Genomic DNA, 22500 nt, shown 5'->3' with positions numbered 1-22500 from the left:
CAAAATAATGAAATTTCTTGTCGTTAGTATTCGACATACAAATAAAAAATATAAATAAAAGGAACTGTTGTAAATATTAGATATTAGCTTTGATTTGTGGTCACTTCTCTGAGCAGAGAGGAGAACCCACCTTGGTTCTTCACGGCCACCAGGTTCTTTGTGATCATCGCAAACAGAACTCTGAAAAACATAAAGTACACTTTAGTTTCCTCTCACACACAAACACACAAAATGTCACCGTACTCATAGTACTTTATACTCCATGCCATGTTGCTGTACTACACTATAAAACACAAATATTGGACATGATAGTGGTGTTTGCTGTTATAGTAAATGCATATTATATATTTAAGCAACTGTATTTCTCGTATATTATTATATTTTGTTTACTTTGAATCTTTTTAATTGTTACGTTTCTAAGCCGGTCGTATAAAAAAGGTTTTTTTTTTGTTTAAAAGTACAAAATCAGATGCTTAACATTCACGAGAGCAACATCAGCTTCCTGTGTTGTGTGTCTGTGTTGTGTGTCTGTGTGTCTCACCGCGGCTCTTTGACGGAGAAGCTGTCGACGCCCAGCACACGCCCCAATGCATCCTGGGAGCAGTGGACGATGTGCTGCTGCTTCTGGTCGTAGAGCTGCTTCTTGATGATGTACTGACCCAGGTAGAACATCACCTGGGAGGGAGGGGGAGCGTCACAGATGCATCATGGGAACATTAGCCCCGCCCCCCACCGTGTTGATGAAGCGTGAAAACACAAAAAGAGCAGGAAGCCGTACCTCCTTCATGGTGAGCACCTCCTTGGTGGCTCCTGCGTGCTGCAGCAGCGTCTGGAAGTCGACCTTGGGCCTCACCTGAAACCCACAGAGGTCAACGTCAAGTCAAGCCCCAAACAACCAGTTACCTCCCAGTAAAGAAGCCGCTCGGCTCGCTTCTCACCAGTTTGTTGTCGTCGGCGGCGTCCGTGTTGAGCTCTGCGTCCGCTGACATCGTGAAGCCGATTGTTTCTGCACGAGATAAACGACAATAAATATAATAACTAATTATGCATGGGCCGATGAACTGATGATATCCGGCTATAAACAGCCTGAAACTCACAGTTTACGAGTAAATAAAACAACACAAACACGTTCACGGCTCAAATGTCTGCCGACCGCATGCAGGAAAACATCGTCACGCTTCTAAATGATTAACTTCAATACTCGCTAAGTGTTTTTTGTTGTTGAGGAAACTGATTTTAACTTGTTTTTTCCCCCTGAATCTGTTCACAAATGTCAGATTAATCTGATTTAATTTAATCACAAAAGTCCCAGCAGAAGCTGAGGTCGCTGCAAAGGGTTAAAGTTTCACTCTGAGGCTCTGGGACGTGAACAGCTGACTCACACTGCTGCTCTCTGCTGTCAATGAGAACATCTGATGGTTTACTGGCAATGAATGAGTCAATCGGCTGGGAATTTGTATTTTAACCGTTGGTTTGACAATTAACTCAAAGTTATGTGACACAAATTACAAATGAACACTTCAGAAATAATGGTGATCAATTATCCCACAGATACGTCTCAATAAAGACACAATTACACTCACATTCAACCAGATTTCTATGAGCAAACGTAGTGAAATCTGTGTGTAAACAGCAAAAGGTTTTATCCAAGTTTTCCTCAAGTTTTATCAAAGTTTCACGCAAGTGTTACACAAGTTTCACACAAGTTTTGCTCAAGTTTTATCAAAGTTTCACACAACTTTTCCCCATGTTTTCCCCATGTGTTACAGTAAATAAAGCCGTCCCAGTAAACCGTTGTGCATCAGCGGTTCTGGACCTGAACCAGAGAGAAGTGAGAAGTCTTACCTGTGTTTACGGAGCAGAAGGATCAGCAGAGCATCCTGTGCAAAGCAAGCAGATAAAGTGCAGTCAGGACGCGGTGCGGCTGCAGCCTCTTATAGAGCTCAGACATGTCAGGACTAGACCAGCCTAAGTGGCCCGGCCCGGCCTAGTCCGGGCCTATCAGGGCCTAACGGGGCCGGCGGCTCTGACTCAGCAGAGAGCTTGTGTGTGAAGTGACAGCAGCAGCTGATCTAATCACACACAGCAGACATGCCACTACTAGTCCTGATGAGTCATCACAGACCCGGAGAGAGGATGGGGGGGGGGGGGCTGAAACTGTGATGGGATCATTCCCTTGCATAATTGATTTGGGGCTCTGACCCAAAACACAGATTTAATTTACTGTTGAGTAGATTTCTAATGGTGATGAGAGATGAAGGAGTTGTTGTTGTCACGACAAAGTACTTCTGATCACAGCAAACATCAATCAATCATTATGAAACTGTTTAATAACATGTCTATGAACATACATAGACACACACACACACATATATATATATATATATATATATATATATATATATATATATATATATATATATATATATATATATATATATATCCTTTATGAATAGATCTGTTATACTATGTCTCTGCATCTCCTCTGTGAGTCCATCAGCTGTTTAACAGCAACACGTGCAGAGAGGAATATGTCCGGACTTGTCCTCTGCAGAGTCTCTGCAGCTCTTTCTGCACTAACGCGCTTCAGTGTGTGATGAGCACGTAGAAGCAATAACTACCAGTAATGTTGGATAATCTGCAGAAACTTAACGATAAAGTAAAAACTTTTGTTTAAAAAAGTAAAAATTTGACTTTCACACGGTTTTGTTTTTGCCGATTTAACGTATAGCGTTATGTGGTATAGTATATTAGTAAACTATGTTAAATGTTGGTGTTTAACGACTATAACACAAATAATTTAACTAATATTAATTTAATTTTTAATAATTCGCTGCAAAAAAACAAACAAATCTCCTGAATATTAGCTTTCAGGCTAAACAAAAACAAAAAGCCGAGAGTAAAACTCGTATAAACAAATACAATAATAACAATTTAAGTTTCAGAAAGCTTAATAAGTTATTTATTTTATTTTTTAACCGTGACTTCGTGAGCAGAACGTGGCCGCCTCGCGGAGCCTCGGTCCCGGACTGGTCCTCCAAGAAAACCCGAGGCTCCGCGGCCTAAGAGCACGCTGACAACTCGTAGCTCAACTGCAGCGGAATAATTACATTTAGCCTTAAAGTGACATCAACTATGTGTCCGTGTGTGTATATTACGCACCTTGGCTGTTGCTTTTGATTAAATACGATCCTTTAACGGCGTTTATCCGCCAGTTTCGCGGGCAGTTAATCCGGTAATAGTCGCTCTGTTTACTCCTTGGGACGCTTGTTCGCGTGGCGCTCCTGGTGGCCAAACACTGACACTGCAGCCCCAATTATGAACCCCTTTCTTTTACTCTCCTTCTGTAAGTTAAGATAACTTTAAGGGGAAAAATATATGAGGGAAAATATTAAATAATTTAGAAAATAATGTGCTTTAATGTGCATCCCTTATCTTGCCTTTTCCACATGGTAGAACACTTATATTAATACTTTAAATACCTTAATTTGTATTAACTAATAATTATATTTATTTATTATATTACATATATTATCCATGCATTGAATTATGAATACACTAAAGCTTGTGTATAAAACAACTACACGTGACTGTGTTATATTGTGTATATTGTATCATATTATTTAATTTGAGGCATTGTAATTGCTCTTTCAATGTATTTTCATAACAGAAACCAGCATGCAGGAAATAATTCAGCTAGTTTGAATACAGTTTTTTTAACAGCTGTGCATGTCTGCTGTAAAAAAATAAAGAAATAAAAAGGTCTCCTCCCTTATTTCCCAAAATATAACTTTTCCCCCTTAAAATTAACACGTTTGTTTCATTGTGAAAACCTATATGGCATTTATTCTCAAAGTATTGTGACTGTTTTAATGCAAAAGAATCTGACTTTATTCACAAAATCTGACTTAGGTTTTGAAAAAAAAAAATCCTTCAAGAAATTAATTTTTTCTGTAATATTTGCAACTTAACTCTCGAAATCTGCAATCTTTTTTTTCTAGTAGCCCGAAATGCAAGATCACACAAAACCACTGCAGGAAAACAGGCTTTTATTTAGAAAAAAAGATTAACAAAAGACAACAACAGTGATTCAAACACTGCTCAGTGTGTATGTGTGTGTGTGTTCATGGCTGTAGCTCGTAGCCCAGTGGGTCGAGTCCTCGGTCCAACAAAGAGAGCGACGACTCCCTCAACTTCTGGAGGAACCTCCTCAGCTCCTCTTTGGAGAAAACCTAAATTTATGTTGAAGAAGGGGAACAAAAAGAGTTAAAAAAAAAACAACAACTAAAAACGCATGAACTCAACGTGGAAGGCCGATCACACGTCTCTGGTTACCTGGTAGAGGCGGTGCTGGTCAGAGGAGATGATGTCGGCGAGGCGCAGCGCCTCCTGGTGTCTGGAGGAGTTCTGCAGCACGCTGAGCAGCAGGAAGCTGAGGCGTGGCAGGCACAGCGAGCGCAGCGCCGCCATCTGGTGGCTGCGCACAGGATCCGGCTCCGAATCCTGCGAACGCAAACGAACGTCATCGATCTGAAGCCGACTGCGGCTCTCTGCTGACTGCGTGGAGGCAGAGGACTCAACAGAAGAAAGGGGATAAGCGATAATCCCCAAAACGAGAACAGAGTATCTCATTTTAGAGCCAGGAACTGTGGAACCAGAGGAGCCAGGAACGTTTGGTTAAAAGGAACCGACGCCGTCGAACAGAAACTAAACTCAGTAGAAACTCTGGTTCAGTTACTTGGTTCCTCACGAAGCCCCTGGTTCCCTGCGGGGGAAACCCCGTACACGGAGCTCACCTGTCTGGTGTCGATCATCCAGCCTCCGTCTACGAACAGCAGCACGTTGTAGATCCTCTCCTTCACATCCTCCGTTAACGCGTCCAGACGGCACGACCAGGACGACAGAGACGCCTAAAACACACAGGAAGTACTTTCTCACTGGTACTGTACTCACCAGGTAGTATTCATATACACATGGACATGTAGTGTGTGTACCTGGTACTCCTTCTCTCTCATCTCATTGGCTACCCTCTCAGTGAATTTGGCCTCAGAGGCCGGCGCTGGCTTCTGGGGGGCGGAGCTGCTGTGGCTGAACCAATCAGTGAAGGCCTCATGGGCTTCCTGTTAGACAGCAGATCAATACACAATATATAAATATATATACACACTCAATATACTTATTGATATTCTCATAGACTGATGGAACACTGCAGCTGCTGGTGTAATATATATATATATATATATATATATATATATATATATATATATATATATATATATATATATATATATATATATATATATATATATATATATATATATAATAAATAAAAATAAATAAAATCTATTTAGTTTACTTTAAATAAAATGATTAAAAATTAAATTCAAAAAGATAAATTAATCAAATGAAAAAATTAAAATAATTCAATTATAAAAGAGAAAATAAAAAGATGTTTACTTTTTAATAAAATATGGTTAAAATGTTTTAATTAAATTTAAAAAGAGAAAATAAAAAAGAAAGAAAAATGAATAGTATTAAAAAAAAAATTATAAAAATAAATACAAATCATAATAATTTGATATGAGTATAAGAGCGATGCTCGGGAGGCAGGAGACGGACCAGGTAGGCTCGGATGCACAGGTGTTCTCTGATGGCGTTCTCGTCCTCGGCCGGGAGGGGCGTGTCCTGACCGTCCCCCGACCACTGGCAGTAGATCTCCCTCATCGAGTCCTCCGGGACTTTGGAGAAGACGGCCTTGGCGGCGTCGTGTTTCTGCAGAGCTGAAGAGAGGGAGGCGGTCAGAAAGACGCAATGCATCATGGTCCTGGAGAGACGAGGCGGCCGAGACGAATAAATGAATTACCCAGAAACTTCCTCATGATGCCGTTGGACTGTTTGAGGGACTCGGCTCGATGGGCGGAGTCAAACAGCAGCCAATCGATGACGTCGATCTTCCTCAGGTCCTCCTATCAGAGCACAGCGTCACAGTGACTCCACCCACTTCCACATTTGCGACTCCTCTGGTTGTATAGCAGTCTATGCTTCATGTGTTAAAGCTGCATTCTCTCTCCTGACCACCAGGGGGCGACTCCTCTGGTTGTATAGAAGTCTATGCTTCATGTGTTAAAGCTGCATTCTCTCTCCTGACCACCAGGGGGCGACTCCTCTGGTTGTATAGAAGTCTATGCTTCATGTGTTAAAGCTGCATTCTCTCTCCTGACCACCAGGGGGCGACTCCTCTGGTTGTATAGAAGTCTATGCTTCATGTGTTAAAGCTGCATTCTCTCTCCTGACCACCACGGGGCGACTCCTCTGGTTGTATAGAAGTCTATGCTTTCATGTGTTAAAGCTGCATTCTCTCTACTGACCACCAGAGGGCGACTCCTCTGGTTGTATAGAAGTCTATGCTTCATGTGTTAAAGCTGCATTCTCTCTACTGACCACCAGAGGGCGACTCCTCTGGTTGTATAGAAGTCTATATAAGTGACTCTACTTCTCTCTTGATGTATTCCCTCAGTAAACATTGTAAACATGAGTTTATGTCTCAATCTCTAGTTTCTAGTCTTCTTCTATGCAGCACAATGCTCGTTCAGTAAATTAGGGCGGGGCTACAAGGTGATTGACAGGTCCACGGCACACCGTACCTTGGTGGTTCCCATCTCCAGCGTCTGGCTGTGGTGCGTGAACTCCGTTTCATCTCGCTCTCTCACCGTCTCCACCACCAGCTTGGTCACCGCCGCGACATCCAGACCTGCAGAGAGACAGACGGGCAGACAGACGGGTATTACTCTGCAGCTGCGTTACGTTGTTGTAGTCTCTCTCTGGAGTTTTTCCCGCCTCACCGGCGTCGGTGGCGAGCTGGAGGCAGCGAGGACGCAGCTCCGGCTGGCCGACCGTCTCCAGGAAGGCGGCGTACTGCGCGGTGGCGAGCTCGGCGGGCAGCTGGCTCACGTAGCTCGCCACCAGGTCGGTCTGCTGGTCCCGGATCAGGAGGGAGATGTAGGCCTTCAGGACCTCCACACTCACCTCCTCCTGAGGGGGAAGGGAGGGGGGAGAGAGAGTTCAATCCTCTGGGGACCACGAACAGGACCAGATTACATTTAAATGGTTTGTTTCTACCTTCAGCGCCAAACCCAGAGAGCGGTAGAACAGCAGCAGGTGAGTCATGAAGCGCAGCAGGTGAGAGGGGAGGGGCTTAGAGGCTGTCAGCCAATCAGAAAACTCCTCCAACAGACCTGAGAGAGAGAGAGAGAGAGAAGTAGTCTCAGGTGGAAGTTAACAGTAGAATAGTGTAAAAGTGATTTAGAGGTCAAAGGTCAGAGGTTTCTTACCGTCCAGGTCTCCCAGGATCACAAACTTCTGGATGACGTGGTAATGCTCTTTTGTCTCCTCCAACACCCTCTAAACACACACAGAAGCTGGTTTAACGTGTGTGTGTGTGTGTGTGTGTGTGTGTGTGTGTGAGACTGAACCATCACATTCTTTGTGTGAGTTTCACCTTCAACTCGGAGGCTTGAAGTTCCTCAAACACCTTTTCCATCGTCCAACTGGAGAGAGACACATGTTTTTATTCTGAAGGTACTTTACTAGTGTGTGTGTGTGTGTGTGTGTGTGTGTGTGTGTGTGTGTGTGTGTGTGTGTGTGTGTGTGTGTGTGTGTGTGTCGTACTTGGCCTCCAGGTATTCCCGCGGCAGCGCCTCCACCTCCTGGTGAGCCATACCCGACGACATCAAATCCTTTTCAACCAGCGAGTCCACCATCACCCTGAAGTGAGCCCACACACAGTCCTCCCAGGACTCACACACCACCAGCAGCTGAGACACACACACACACACACACACACACACACACACACACACACACACACACACATTTAAAACATAAATAATCATATATATATTAGAGAGGAGGGTTCAGAGGTTAATAGTAACTGAACAGACCGGCTTGAGGTTTCCACTGAGGCCGGCGTAGATGGCTCTCTCGTATCGGTTCAGCTGCTCCTGAAACACAGAGACAGGAAGTCAGCGCTTCATGCTGTGTGTGTGTGTGTGTGTGTGTGTGTGTGTGTGTGTGTGTGTGTGTGTGTGTGTGTGTAGCAACGAGGTGTGTGTTTCACCTCCTCAGCCATCCTCCAGCAGCACGCCTTCCAGATGCCCCTCTGAGGGTTTCCTTCCACCGGCTGCAGCTCCACACTCACTGCAGAGAGGGAGAGAGAGAGAGAGAGAGAGAGAGAGAGAGAGAGAGAAAGATGGAGAGAGAGAGAGAGAGAGAGAGAGAGAGACAGAGACAGAGACAGAGACAGAGACAGAGAGACAGAGAGACAGAGAGAGAGAGAATCATGAGATGTGTCACAATACTTTCCCCTCAGGTGAGTCGGGGTCAGAGGTTACCTGAGGTCCTGTTGGGGTCGTGGTAGAGCTTCCAACCTTCCAGAGTCGCTGCTCTCCAGGCCTGACCACAGCGCTTACACAGCCTCTGAGCCTGCACACACACACACACACACACACACATACACACACACATACACACACACACACACTTATTACCTGTTGCTCACTGTCTTGTGCTACATTATAAGTCTCTTCCTCTCTCCCTCTCTCTCTCTCTCTCTCTCTCTACCTCCTCGGTCATCCCGGCTCTGATCAGCGTGAACAGGTTCTTCAGCAGTCGGGCGTCGTCCTCTCTGTCGAGGTCCGCCAGAGGACGCTGCTGCCGGAGAGGAGCGTCTGGGTCCTGCACACACACACACACACACACACACACACACACACACACACACACACACGCACACACACACACACAGACTCACACTCAGTGAATTCAGACACACGAGGGCCGAGTGGGCGTTGTCGTGTCTAAAAGGACTCACCAGCTCCGTGACCAGCGGGATGGTGAAGGCGGCACCGCTCTTCCTCCTCGTCTTCAGAGCATGAAGAGTGTTCTCCCTGAAACACACACACACACACACACACACACACACACACACACACACACTTTAGCTAATGCTCTTCAAACACACAAACAACACAAACAGGACATTCATCTCACCAGCAGACGTTCTTGGCGTAGTATTCTATGTTATCAGAGAAATCTCCAATCTGGTCTTTGGCGATGCTCTCCAGCCAATCAACGACGAGCTGCAACGCCAAGAAAACATGTCAACAGCTGCCGTTGTTTACGCGTGTAGGTGTACGTGTGTGTGTGTGTGTGTGTGTGTGTGTTACCTGACTCTGACGTATGACGGCGTCCCGCTGGAACAGCTGCTCCACCACGACCTTCTCACTCTCGCTGGGAACCTTCACACGCCAACACAAGTGTGTTACTGAACTGTTTGTGTGTGTGTGTGTGTGTGTGTGTGTGTGTGTGTGTGTGTGTGTGTTGTAATGAAAGTGAGTCTGTCAATGCGTCACCCACCACCATGTCGGCCATGATGTCATCTTCCAGCGCCAACTGGACCCGGTCCCTGCAGAGACAGACAGGTGATCAATCAGAGGTGGACGGGGTCAGACAGGTAGAGGTGCGGTCAGACAGGTAGAGGTGCGGTCAGACAGGTGTGTACCTGTACAGGGAGGTGATGAGCCTCCAGGAGCAGTTCTCCTGCTGCAGCAGCCAGCGGACTCCGGCCGTCTTGCTGCTCTGGCCGGCTCTGAGCACCACGGACTGCAGCACGTCCACCTGAGGAGCCGGCGAGCGGGAATCAGGCCAGGTGCATTTTGGGATATTTGAGCAGCAGCTGTTTGCCTCTACTTACAGCCGTTGTGCTATGCTATGCTAAGATAACCACGTTTTGGGGAACAAGCCTTTTTTTTTGTTTTCTTTCTGAGAGTCGGTTAAGGAGATTGATCGTTAGCGTAGCTTAGCGCAATGACTGGAAGCGGAGGGAGACCGCTAGCCTTGGTGGATCCGATGCTAACAAAGCTAACCTTGTCCTGCAGCAACAGCTGGTAATCCTCAAGCAGCTCAAACACCGCAGTGGAGGAGTGTTTCAGGAAGGATGTAAGGAATTCTGGGAAAAGACTGGCGGCCGCTGAAAAAGATAAAGATGTATTTATGCATTTAAACGACTACAAGCGTTAAGGAGAGCGTTTGATTGTAGTCGAAGCGCATCGGGGAACGTTTGTTTCGCTCACCGGCCTCGCCGGGGTCATCCTCCTTCAGCAGGGCGGAGCTGAGGTTGGTGATGTCATCCGTGAAGAAGCTGCTGTTCTCCAATCCCGAATTGGGGGAGACGTACATGCTGTTAGTCCAATCGCTGTCGTCCAGATTCTAGACACAAAGACGGCGGTTAAACAGAAATAATACAAATGAAAATCGACAAGTTTGTCCAGAAACAATCAAAACTGTTCTAGCATGATGTCCATTGTGTGTGTGTGTGTGTGGTGTGTGTGTGTGTCTCTCACTATGCTGCTCAGGGCGTTTCTGGGTGTGTGTGTGTATCGAGGCGTTCGACCTCCCGGAGCCAAAATAGAGGAAACATCTGGAACCCTGGGAGTCACTGAGAGAGAGAGAGAGAGAGGAGGGATTTAGTCAAATATGTTTGGTATTAGCATAACTCTGCTCCGTGTGTGTGTGTGTGTGTGTGTGTGTGTGTGTGTGTGTGTGTGTGTGTGTGTGTGTGTGTGTGTGTCGTACCAGCCTGTCTGAACAGTGATGCCGGCGTGTTCCTCATCATGGAGCGAGCCGGTGTCGCAGAGGTCAGGACGGGGCTGCCGGGCGACGGGACTGAGACCAACAGTCAGGAAAACAACAACGCTGACAGAAACATTTCAATATATTGCTTTTTTTATAACCAAAGACTATAAACTAACAGTCAATCGTGTGATAAATGAATATAAATAATCAATAAATGAATATAAAGAACACAAAGTTCACGTTCTCCTGCAGGCGAAAGGATACACGCCACCTTCTTCCTCCTTCGCCGCGCAGCGATCGTCACCTCGTCGTCTCGGACCACCGGAGACGGCAGCTCGCTCTGACCCCTGAACGCACCACCAGTTTGTGTGTTAATACAAACACGCAACAAATATTACTACAAAGCCACTAAATTCTTCAACAACGGAGAGCAAAGCATCCTGAGACTTTGACATGAAAGCAGGTGAAGCTGCTTCATTCTTCGGTCAGGAAGTTTTTGTTTTTTATTATTTTTATTAAATACCTTTCATTGCAGTACAAAAACTTCATGTTTATATTTCATGATCTTGATATGAGGGCCAAAACTTCATAGTATAATGTACTTATATGTAAATTGAGATAGAAGCAAAAGAAGTGCTTTGTTTGCAATGAGATGTCAGACCTGCAGTAGTATATTTACTTCAAAAGTACTCGCATCTTTTACTGTGGTAAAAGTATAAGTATAACTCTGTTAGAGGTAAAAAATCATGCACAAAATTATGCACGAGTACAAAATATGAAAGTATAAGCATCAACAAAACTTCATTATGCAGAAAATGGTTACAACAAAGTACAAGTACCACCTAATATTATGCAGAGTACACGTGCTTAGTTACTAATACACAACATAGCTGTGTACTAATACCTGAAAGTACTGACAGTAATATTGCAGATCTGCTAGCTCATAATAAATATCTGTTATTAGTTCACTCAGCTTTATGTAATCGATAACATGCATCATCTGTAGATGTTATCCTTAATAACTGATCAAGTATCTCTGGTTTTAGCATGTAAACAACACACAAATCAGTAATTAGCCGGTTAGCTTCCTCAATGATAATGAACGGGGTCGTTAGCCTGAGCTAACAGAGTAAAAGTAGCCGCACGAGCGGGTTGAATAACAAGTTAACGGTTCAACAGACGGAAGTATAATATAACTACGTGTGTGAAAGATGATCAGTGTTTTAAAAAGTATTAAATGCAGTTTACCAGTCCATGATAGCGGGCTGGCAATTCCCGCTTCACGAGGCTTGACAGGATTCTTCTTCGTGAGTCTTCTACTTCTACTTCTTCTTCTTCTTTTGATTTTCCGGTAGACTGGCTGCCGTGCGACACGTTGCTGCCCCCTCGGTTCAGTTCGTATACTGTAGTCTGTGAGGATTTCTGATCCCACTGAACATGAGAAAATGTTGCCAAAATAATATTTAAAAAATAATTAAAAAATACGTATATAATAGTATAATTAGGAAAACTTCAGGAAAAGTTAAAATGTAAAAAAGTGTATACATTTCTCCTTTGACTGTTAAACTCACATACAGTATATAATTTGATTATTATGTGTTGATATTTTACTCAGATAACATGTCAATATAATATTAATAATACAATTAGATATACTATATGGGGCTATTATTCATTGATAATCACTAGACGTATGTTACAAAGTCAACATAAAAACAATATATACGATTAATTGAACCAAAATTACTGAGATAATGTACAAACATTCAATACAACAATACAGATTAAGAATAATATTAATGTTCACATCATACAGGAAAAAGTAGTTTTGTCGTCACTATGATATACATTTTTTATTATTTCTTCTTTTTTTAACGTTTCTCAATTTCTTGCGTGTAGTGAGTCCTCTGTTGTTTTAGATGATCTTTGGTGTAATTCTCCCTCCTGTCCGCCAGCGGCCGCTGTTGCTCCGCACGCGCATTGTTCAACGGCACAGAGGAAACAGGAACACACTGGGCGGCTTGTATCTCAGAAACCAACGGCCGTACTCTGCAGGAGGGGACCAGACATGATCCAGGAAAGTAACGGGTGGATTCGGCACTTTTAAGTCCGAGGTTTGGCGCTCCAACGGCCGGGAAAGACACACGCCAACTCACGGAGCTTGTTAGTTTGTTGTAGAAGAAGACACGGAGAAGGAGACACGTGGAAAGATGGAGACCCCAGGTAAACTTTTCTTATTGCGTGGCAGACAGACAGACAGACAGACAGACGGGCAGAGAGACAGACACACGTCCAACTGTCTCTCAATAAATGTTGCGTTAACGGACAGAAACACTGCGCTTGTATCGAGTTCCACACAACTGACTCACACCAGACTTCATTGAAAAAAACAGCAATTTTACTGTAAAACGTTACAAACAGACAAACTTGACCTAATTCATCCAAGTTTACTCAACAGGTGGATACAAAAGGTGAAGCTGTGAAGTACGTTTACTCAAGTACTGCACGTAAGGATTCATTTGAGGTACTTGTACTTCACTTTGAGTATTATAATGGCACGCCTATACGAGTGTACTTAAGTTTTGCATACGTCACAAGTCTTGGCTGCACAAGATCAGAGTTAAACTATTGTATTTATGTATGTATATTACTTTACACGCTGTAAAGTGTAGATAACAAAACATATTAGTACATAAACTGACTTTTGGAAGTAATTTTGTAAATAAAGTGAAGTTATAACACAACATACACAAGTATAAATACTTTATATATATATAAGTATTTTATCTCTGCTTCACATTCACTGGCTATAACATGAGCATGCATCACAAAGAATAACATAATAATATCATATAGCAGTGAAGCAATAAGTACTTTTTACTGCCTTTGTTTGACAATACTTATAAAGGCAGTACTTTTACTGCACAACAAATTATTTTACATTTAATTTTCATATACATATGTAAGTATATTCTGTAAAAGTAACAGAAAAAAAAGTAAAAAATAACAATATAATACAAATATAAACTTATAAGAACAATAGAATAAAAGATATTATAATAAATAAGGTAAAAAAAAAAAAAAAAGTATGTCCAATATTAAAAATACAAAGTGTAAGAAGTGATAGAAGAAGCAATACTGAGAAATATATTGACAATTATATTGAAAAAGTAGTGAGTTATTTTGCTCATAGATAAATATGTAATAAGTAAGTGAGAGTAACATGATAGTGAACATGTAGATGAAGACTTCCTGTGTGTGTCTGCAGCGTGAGCAGCTCCTCTGGTTCTTCAGAGCTGGACTCCTGCAGGACGCCATGTCGCTGCTCGACCTCTCGCCCAACCGGCGCATCGTCGCCGGCCTGCTGGTCAACCTGCTGTCCTCCATCTGCATCGTCTTCATCAACAAGTGGATCTACGTCCACTACGGCTTCCCCAACATGGCGCTGACGCTCGTCCACTTCGTGGTCACCTGGCTCGGCCTCCACATCTGCCAGAAGTTGGACATTTTCGCGCCCAAAAGCCTGCCGGTGCGCCGCATCGTGTGGCTGGCGCTGAGCTTCTGCGGGTTCGTGGCCTTCACCAACCTGTCCCTGCAGAACAACTCCATCGGGACGTACCAGCTGGCCAAGGCCATGACCACGCCCGTCATCATCCTCATCCAGACCAGCTACTACAAGAAGACCTTCTCCACCAAGATCAAGCTCACGCTGGTGAGGAACCCACAGAACACCGACCTCTAGCCCCTCACTCTAAATGTCCTACCAAAGTAAAAGTGTGTGTCTCTGCAGCCACGAGGGCTGTTTAGTAATGTTGTCATAATGAAAGGAACATGCTCGTGGCGGGCCTCTAAAGTTTCTCTAAGGTTCCTCTGAAGTTCCTCTCAGGTTCCTCTAGCGTTCCTCTAAGGTTCCTCTCAGGTTCCTCTAAGGTTCCTCTGTTCTGCGGCCCTCTCCGTCTGCAGGTTCCCATCACGTTGGGCGTGTTGTTGAACTCGTACTTCGACGTGAGGTTCAACCTGCTCGGCACGGTGTTCGCCTCGCTGGGCGTTCTGGTGACGTCGCTTTACCAAGTGGTGAGACAACACACACACACACAACACACACACACACACACACACACACACAACACACTGCTTCTGTGAAATCAACAACAATAACTCTCTCTCTCTCTCTCTCTCTCTCTCTCTCTGTCTCTCTCTCTCTCTCTCTCTCTCAGTGGGTGGGGGCTAAGCAACATGAGCTCCAGGTGAACTCCATGCAGCTTCTGTACTATCAGGTATGAGTCATCATGTGACGCTAATGCTAATGCTAACTGTGTACAAGGATCACTGAGTACCTCATAAAATCTTATCAGTTTGTTGGCCTGGCCTTGACTCGTAGTACTGTGTGTATAGCAGTACTGTGACTGTAGTACTGTGTGTGTATTAATACATGAAGTGAGGTCGTCTCCGTCCTCAGGCTCCTCTGTCGTCGGGCTTCCTTCTCTGCGTCGTTCCTCTGTTTGAGCCGCTGACCGGAGACAAGGGGATCTTTGGACCCTGGTCTCTTCCTGCTCTGGTACACACACACACACACACACACACACACACACACACACACACACACACACACATATGGTCAGAATGTATGTGTGTTGGTCAACACTTGCTTCAAACTTCCAAACAATGTGTCTCCATGCTTTTATTGTGAAAAGCCCTGATTCTTTTATTTTCTCACATTGTGGTTCTCTTCTTGTTGCCAGGCGACGGTGCTGTTCTCAGGTGTGGTGGCGTTCCTGGTGAACCTGTCCATCTACTGGATCATTGGAAACACCTCGGCTGTCACGTATCCTCAACTATAAATACATATGAACACATTTACAGGGGTCAGAGGTCATGAGGAAGAAGGTTTCAGGCTTTTTAAGGAACTTTCTGATGTTTTTAACTGTATTTCAGAACCTGTTTGGAGGTTCTTGGTGTTCTTTCAGGAGGTTTAAGGGTTCCTTCATGTCTCTGTGGTTCTCTGTTCCTCGTGGTTCTCCTGACTTCACCTCTCAGCTACAACATGTTCGGTCACTTCAAGTTCTGCATCACTCTGGTGGGAGGTTACCTTCTGTTCCACGACCCGCTGTCCCTCAACCAGGTGAGTCTGCTGCCGCTCGGACCGGGTTTCAAACCTATGACCTCACGACTCCACCAACACGACGCCTCTCTGACGTCTCTCTGACGTCTCTCCATCTTCTCATCTCTCTCTGCTCTCATCTCTCCATCCTCCCCTCTCTTCCCTCCATCTCTCCATCCTCCCCTCTCCTCCCTCCATCTCTCCATCCTCCCCTCTCTTCCCTCCATCTCTCCATCCTCCCCTCTCCTCCCTCCATCTCTCCATCCTCCCCTCTAATCCCTCCATCTCTCCATCCTCCCCTCTAATCCCTCCATCTCTCCATCCTCCCCTCTCCTCCCTCCATCTCTCCATCCTCCCCTCTCCTCCCTCCATCTCTCCATCCTCCCCTCTCTTCCCTCCATCTCTCCATCCTCCCCTCTCCTCCCTCCATCTCTCCATCCTCCCCTCTAATCCCTCCATCTCTCCATCCTCCCCTCTAATCCCTCCATCTCTCCATCCTCCCCTCTCCTCCCTCCATCTCTCCATCCTCCCCTCTCCTCCCTCCATCTCTCCATCCTCCCCTCTCCTCCCTCCATCTCTCCATCCTCCCCTCTCCTCCCTCCATCTCTCCATCCTCCCCTCTCCTCCCTCCATCTCTCCATCCTCCCCTCTCCTCCCTCCATCTCTCCATCCTCCCCTCTAATCCCTCCATCTCTCCATCCTCCCCTCTCTTCCCTCCATCTCTCCATCCTCCCCTCTCCTCCCTCCATCTCTCCATCCTCCCCTCTCCTCCCTCCATCTCTCCATCCTACCCTCTCCTCCCTCCATCTCTCCATCCTCCCCTCTCTTCCCTCCATCTCTCCATCCTCCCCTCTCCTCCCTCCATCTCTCCATCCTCCCCTCTCTTCCCTTCATCTCTCCATCCTCCCCTCTCCTCCCTCCATCTCTCCATCCTCCCCTCTAATCCCTCCATCTCTCCATCCTCCCCTCTAATCCCTCCATCTCTCCATCCTCCCCTCTCCTCCCTCCATCTCTCCATCCTCCCCTCTCCTCCCTCCATCTCTCCATCCTCCCCTCTCCTCCCTCCATCTCTCCATCCTCCCCTCTCCTCTCTCCATCCTCCCCTCTCCTCCCTCCGTCTCTCCATCCCCCCGTCCGTCCCTCAGGCTCTGGGCATCCTCTGCACGCTGGCCGGCATCCTGTCCTACACTCACTTCAAGCTGTCGGAGCAGGAGGAGGGGAAGAGCCGCCTGGCCCAACGGCCATAGGCCGACGCGCCTGTCAATCAACCGCACGGCCTGCTGCCATTGGCCGCCGGCTGCAGAGACCTCCTCATGTGCATTTTTTAATCCTAGTATGAGTATTTTTTTCAGCAGAGTACTTTGAGTACTCCGAACATTTCAACATTTCACTGACGTTCGTGTCTTCTGAGGGCGGAAACGCCAAATTCAGACGCCGCCATCTTTGTTTTCACTGGATGCGGGAGTTCAATTTCAGCTTCATTTATTCCCAGAATTCCCTGCTGTGTCGGGAGACACTCGTTACCAGCAGAACGGAGGCTTTACAGGACAGACTGTTGTTTTTATTTACACACAAACAAATCCTCTGATGAACCTCGACGGTCCAAATGTGTTCAAGCTCCTGAAAATGATTTTAAAAAGTATTTTTAATAAACGCTTTTGAGCCGAAAGTTTAAAAAAAAAATCACATTTTCAATCAAAAGCCGACAACTTGAAGGTGCCGCGGTGATGATTTGTTGTTGTTTACTTCCCACAGACGTCAACATTGATTATTTTAATAAAGATTTATTAAAAATAGAAAGGAAAAAAAAAGTCCCTCGAGCCAAAAAGATTGTTGATTTCACAACATTTCATAAATAAATAAAATGTGTTTCTGTCTTTAAACAGAATAAAAATAAATCGACTCAACGTGGGAATTTATTTTAATGCTTTGAATGTAAATAAAGTGTCAAAATAAACATGATTTATGGGCCTTTTGGTGTTTATTCATTTGATGTTAACATATATATATATATATATATATATATATATATATATATATATATATATATATAATTATATAAACAGCACAGATTGAAAGAAGAAGTTTGCATGATTTCATTTGACTGGACGATGTTTTAGAAGTCACTTTATCCTGATGAGTCAAAGCAAAGTAAAGTGAAGTATTCAGGAGCTCTTTGTGAGTGTGTGTGTGTGTCAATAAAGCTACTACAGCAACCCTTGTTTAAACACACAGAGGAACGCATGAGTGTACAGATTGTGTGTTTAAAAATATTCGTCACCTCCTGAAGAGGAAAACCTGTGAAAGAAGGTTCTGTTTCCTCTGAAGGAAACGATTCAGATTCATTTCACAAGTTTCATTAAATAAATAAACGAAACCGCCGGAGCAGGAAGTTAAGTTGAAGCTACATTCCACAATTTTGTTTTAAAAACCTGCACGTACATACTTCTACTAGTACATGGAGTCAGTGGTTGAAGTATTCACGTCTTCTATAAAAATAGCATGCTTGGCGAATGTCAAAAGTAAAAGTACTTCAAAGTACTACTTGCTTATTAGTCAAGCCTTATATTTTACACGTAAAACATATGAATAGTTTGTAAAACAAGATTAATATTTGTCAGAAATATATAGTGCAACTGAAATGATCACTCAATCAACATAAAATGAATTGGTGATAATAGTTTACATCATTTTTGGTGCAATTTTTATTTTTTAATGTCTGGTTCCAAATGTCACAAATATGAGGATTTGTTGCTTTTGTTCAATTTTAAATCATTTAAAGCTTTGTTTCTGCATTGAGTCGTTATTTGAGGGGAAATATTCCTCCTCTACAACCACCAGGATATAAATGAACATTTATTATATTACCTTATTGTAAAAAGTAAAAACTAAATACTCATTATATACATTTAATGTGTAAAGCGTACAAACAAAGTTGTTCATTGACACAATTATAGATTTGTATTTTCCTTTTTTTTGTGAAAAGTATATTTGTGTTTATAACACGTTGCGCTGCCCTCACGTGGCCAAACAACAAATACACGGGAAACGTCTGTTTCACGAGTAGCTGCCGAAAGCGATGCCTGTCAATATGACATAATTGTAACTATAATGATCAAGTATTGAAATACAAATAAATATTCCTGAGTCAAAGGATATTGCAAGTACATAAAGAGTATGTGGTAATATTCGTAAAACCTCCCAGAATATAACGTAATGTGATTTAATTTAGATGTTTTCAGTAAGGCATAATCTGTAGAACCAACGCGCGGGGTCCTTCCGCGGTTCACACGGAAACCAACGCTAACGACCGATGTTTGTTATGCTACAGTTAGCAGGTAAACCTTTTCACATTACGACGATATTAACGCGCGCAAGAGAACAAGTAAACACATATTCATGATGTATGTTGTTTAAAGTTTCCGCCACAAGAACTGAACAAACACCAGCTGTCCGTTATACGCCGCCATTAACGTTAAAGCAAGCTGACGTCATCTTCCTAACCAGGGCTGTATAGCTAAGCTAGGTGGCTAACGGTGTCAGGCGGGTGCTTTTACCTGAATGTTGTTGTTCTGATTCTGCTCATTTTAGCTGCTTAACGTTCATGTACAAGTATTTATGCAACTTCACTAAATGCTCCACTTAAAGGTAAAAGCCCTGCATTCATAAAAGTACAAGTATTATCAGTTAAATTGATTTAAACGACTTCCAGATAACTACAAGTATTGTGTAGTAAAATGTGTTGTATTATTATATCTGATGTATCACTGCTGCATTATTATATGTTTTATTTACTATAGGCTCATTTAACATCTTATTTTCTATAAATGTCAGTTTTAAGTCGTTTATTTTGCTTGAAATTGAAGATTTTCTCCACATTTAAAGGAGCGCTTCATCACAAACATTCATCAACACATCTGGACGATATTTCCCCCTTTGAATAAAAGACGATATGACAATTTAATAATAACATCAACATTTGTGCATGTAGAATTTTATATTGACATGAAGTCTCACAGTTTGTACTTCTCATAATTATTACATTTGAATCACAACAAACCGTTTTTCTTGAAAAAATGCAAACCTTATCAATATTTAAAGGTATTTTCAGAAAACACAAAATACAGTTATGTAGAAAATATAAATCTATCTGCAGCAGGAAAACATATCCAAACCATTCTGCAGGCGCGTCTGTATTTCCTTGCGTCGTACCAGATGTTTGTTGATGTTTATTTGTCATTTTTGATCAAAATATAAAAGATTGTAAAGAAAAACCAGATGACACAAATTAATTTTTTCAAACATTTTTGTTCCCATACAAATTCACATTTCCCTCGACTGTCTTAGTTTGGATTATAAAAAAAAGGATATGTATTAATGCAGATTTAGGGATTCATTCTGTGGCCTCTCCTCAGGATGCCTGCTGAACGCAAGCGCTCAGTAAACATGGACGAGAAGGACGTTTGCACCTTCGCCAACAAGGAGAAGGAGAAGGACCGCGATGGGGACCGGAGGCCGCCGGCCGCCCGCGACAAAGCCAAGGACGAGGCCAAGATGAGCGGGAAAAAAGACGGCGGCAAGGAGGAGAAGAGGAAGCGCCTGGAGGAGGAGAAGAAGAAGAAGGAGGAGAAGGAGCGGAGGAAAAAAGAGGAGGAGAAGCAGAAGGCGGAGGAGGAGCAGAAGAAGAAGGAGGAAGAGGAGAAGAGACTGCAGGAGGAGGAGGAGAAGAAGCTGCAGGAGGAGGAGGCCAAAAGACAACGCGAGGAGGAGGCGACGCTCCTGAAGTAAGACCCATCTTGATCAATATGTGGAGAGGAGAAGACATAAATATGCAAAGAAACATAGAAAATGTACCCGATAGTTTATTTCCTGTTGCTAATAGCTCCTTTGTTATGACTTCTCATGGTGCACATTTACCAAAATGTTAACAAAAACATGGTGGAGGTGGTGGGGAGGAGGATGGCGGGGCAGAGCCTCTGCAGAGAAACACACTTCTATACATCGTTAATGTTAGACAGCGTTTAAGACCAGGTCGTAAAAGGACGTGATGCATTCACGGTCACAATGTGTCAGCTTTATTTCTCCTTTAAAAAAAGCCAAAGCCACTTCAAGTGCCGCCTCTTTTGCTGTTGTCTTCACCGTGAACCCGTCTCTCCTCCGCAGGGAGAAGGAGGAGGGCCACCAGCTGCACCAGGAGGCCTGGGAGCGCAACCAGTGCAGGAAGGAACTCCGCTGCAAGAACCAGAACGCGCAGGAGGGCCGGCCCGAGGAGGCCTTCTTCAGCCGGCTGGACTCCAGCCTGAAGAAGAACACGGCCTTCGTCAAGAAGCTGCGCACGCTCACCGAGCAGCAGCGCGACTCGCTCTCCAACGACTTCGGCTCGCTGAACCTCAGCAAGTACATCGGCGAGGCCGTGAGCTCCGTGGTGGAGGCCAAGCTGAAGATCTCGGACGTGGGCTGCGCCGTGCACCTCTGCTCGCTCTTCCACCAGCGCTACGCCGAGTTCGCCCCGCTGCTGCTGCAGGCGTGGAAGAAGCACTTCGAGGCCCGCAAGGAGGAGAAGTCGCCCAACGTGAGCAAGCTGCGCACCGACCTGCGCTTCATCGCCGAGCTCACCATCGTCGGCCTCTTCACCGACAAGGAGGGGCTGTCGCTGATCTACGAGCAGCTGAAGAACATCATCGGCGCCGACCGCGACACGCACACCCACGTGTCCGTGGTCATCAGCTTCTGCAAGCACTGCGGCGACGACATCGCCGGACTGCTGCCGCGCAAGGTGAAGCTGGCCGCCGAGAAGTTCGGCCTGGGCTTCCCGCCCAGCGAGATCATCACCGTGGAGAAGCAGCAGCCCTTCCAGAACCTGCTGCGCGAGTACTTCACCTCGCTCACCAAGCACCTGAAGAAGGACCACCGCGAGCTGCAGAACACCGAGCGGCAGAACAGGCGAGTGTCCGGCCCGCCGAAGGAGATTTTAATTATCTGTAAACCACATGTCCATGACTTTTAACCAGATGTCCATGACTTTTAACCACATTTTCATGACTTCTAACTAAATTTCTATGACTTTTCACCAAATTTTTATGATTTTTTTTAACTGTAAATTCATTAGAGTACTTTGCTGCCTTTGTAGAATCCCTCTACAGAACGTAGTTGTGTATTATAAAGAGTCAAAGGGTGAATATCCTCAAAACAGCTGCAAGATATTTACTCAAATGTAGATTTGTAAGATTCTAAAGCATCTAAAATGTAATTGGTTGTCTTTGTTTAACCCTCAGACGTGTAAATAGTGACTTTCATCAGTGACATACTCGTCACGTGATCGCCGTGAAGATCCAGAGGCGCGTGATCTAATCGCGATGATGTCGTTGGCTCGTCGCGTTTTGCCGCTGACGTTTTCCTTCCCCCCCCCTTCAGGCGCATCCTCCACTCCAAAGGCGAGCTGAGCGAGGACCGACACAAGCAGTACGAGGAGTTCGCCACCTCGTACCAGAAGCTGCTGGCCAACACTCAGTCTCTGGCCGACCTGCTGGACGAGAACATGCCCGAGCTGCCGCAGGACAAGTCCGTGCAGGAGGGTGCGTGTCTCCGGGTCGCCTCCGTTAACCGCCCGCCCGACCGCGAGCGTTTGTTTCTGTAACGCCGTCTTCTCTCTCTCCCTCTAGAGCACGGCCCCGGCATCGACATCTTCACGCCCGGCAAGCCCGGCGAGTACGACCTGGAGGGCGGCATCTGGGAGGACGAGGACGCCCGCAACTTCTACGAGAACC

At 44.9% G+C, this 22500-nt stretch overlaps 4 protein-coding genes across 11 annotated transcripts in view; 2 read left to right on the top strand and 2 right to left on the bottom strand.

The window, feature by feature from the left end:
- Positions 1-3278, bottom strand: part of mdm2 (MDM2 proto-oncogene) — a 6787-nt gene extending 3509 nt beyond the window's left edge. Inside the window, exons 1-6 of the mRNA XM_068586529.1 lie at positions 3163-3278; positions 1846-1880; positions 939-1006; positions 779-853; positions 542-675; positions 131-180 (exon numbers count right to left, since the gene is read on the bottom strand). Of these exons, the coding sequence (XP_068442630.1) occupies positions 131-180; positions 542-675; positions 779-853; positions 939-989 (310 nt within the window). The 5' untranslated portion in view covers positions 990-1006; positions 1846-1880; positions 3163-3278. The remainder of the gene's footprint in view (positions 1-130; positions 181-541; positions 676-778; positions 854-938; positions 1007-1845; positions 1881-3162) is intronic.
- Positions 3279-4040: 762 nt separating this feature from the next.
- On the bottom strand, positions 4041-11974 carry nup107 (nucleoporin 107). Its single transcript, XM_068586449.1, has 27 exons — positions 11881-11974; positions 10897-10979; positions 10633-10722; positions 10401-10495; positions 10131-10266; positions 9924-10027; positions 9560-9675; positions 9415-9463; positions 9225-9296; positions 9049-9137; positions 8870-8945; positions 8620-8733; positions 8391-8481; positions 8117-8196; positions 7941-8000; positions 7669-7814; positions 7499-7547; positions 7332-7401; positions 7120-7235; positions 6843-7032; positions 6645-6751; positions 5864-5966; positions 5620-5780; positions 4995-5120; positions 4797-4910; positions 4336-4503; positions 4041-4232 (listed from the first exon to the last, which is right to left on the bottom strand). The coding sequence occupies exons 1-27, from the start codon at positions 11886-11888 to the stop codon at positions 4125-4127; spliced, it is 2721 nt and encodes a 906-aa protein (XP_068442550.1). The 5' UTR covers positions 11889-11974; the 3' UTR covers positions 4041-4124.
- Positions 11975-12638: 664 nt separating this feature from the next.
- slc35e3 (solute carrier family 35 member E3) lies at positions 12639-17658 on the top strand. Of its 3 annotated transcripts, none has more exons than XM_068586644.1 (9): positions 12639-12855; positions 13091-13139; positions 13901-14344; positions 14596-14706; positions 14850-14909; positions 15092-15190; positions 15375-15457; positions 15670-15754; positions 16879-17658. In XM_068586644.1, the coding sequence occupies exons 3-9, from the start codon at positions 13949-13951 to the stop codon at positions 16978-16980; spliced, it is 936 nt and encodes a 311-aa protein (XP_068442745.1). In that variant the 5' UTR covers positions 12639-12855; positions 13091-13139; positions 13901-13948; the 3' UTR covers positions 16981-17658. The 3 variants fall into 3 exon arrangements, with proteins under 3 accessions (XP_068442745.1, XP_068442744.1, XP_068442746.1); XM_068586643.1 differs by having other exon boundaries at positions 13091-13156; positions 16879-17657; XM_068586645.1 differs by lacking the exon at positions 13091-13139.
- Positions 17659-18957: 1299 nt separating this feature from the next.
- The window catches only part of upf2 (UPF2 regulator of nonsense mediated mRNA decay), a 15773-nt gene continuing 12230 nt past the window's right edge, over positions 18958-22500 (top strand). For 5 of the 6 annotated variants that reach the window (XM_068586375.1, XM_068586376.1, XM_068586374.1 and 2 more), the window contains exons 1-5: positions 18958-19071; positions 20149-20517; positions 20897-21676; positions 22148-22308; positions 22396-22500. The exon at positions 22396-22500 is cut by the window's right edge and continues 90 nt beyond it. In XM_068586375.1, the coding sequence (XP_068442476.1) occupies positions 20150-20517; positions 20897-21676; positions 22148-22308; positions 22396-22500 (1414 nt within the window). In that variant the 5' untranslated portion in view covers positions 18958-19071; position 20149. The other variant, XM_068586371.1, reaches the window with a different exon arrangement.

This window comes from Clinocottus analis, unplaced genomic scaffold, assembly GCF_023055335.1.
Source record: "Clinocottus analis isolate CAN_PGR_092001 unplaced genomic scaffold, fCliAna1.0.p SCAF_20, whole genome shotgun sequence".
In the NCBI taxonomy this organism is placed as follows: domain Eukaryota; kingdom Metazoa; phylum Chordata; class Actinopteri; order Perciformes; family Cottidae; genus Clinocottus; species Clinocottus analis.
This window is presented reverse-complemented; position numbering and strand designations above follow the sequence as displayed.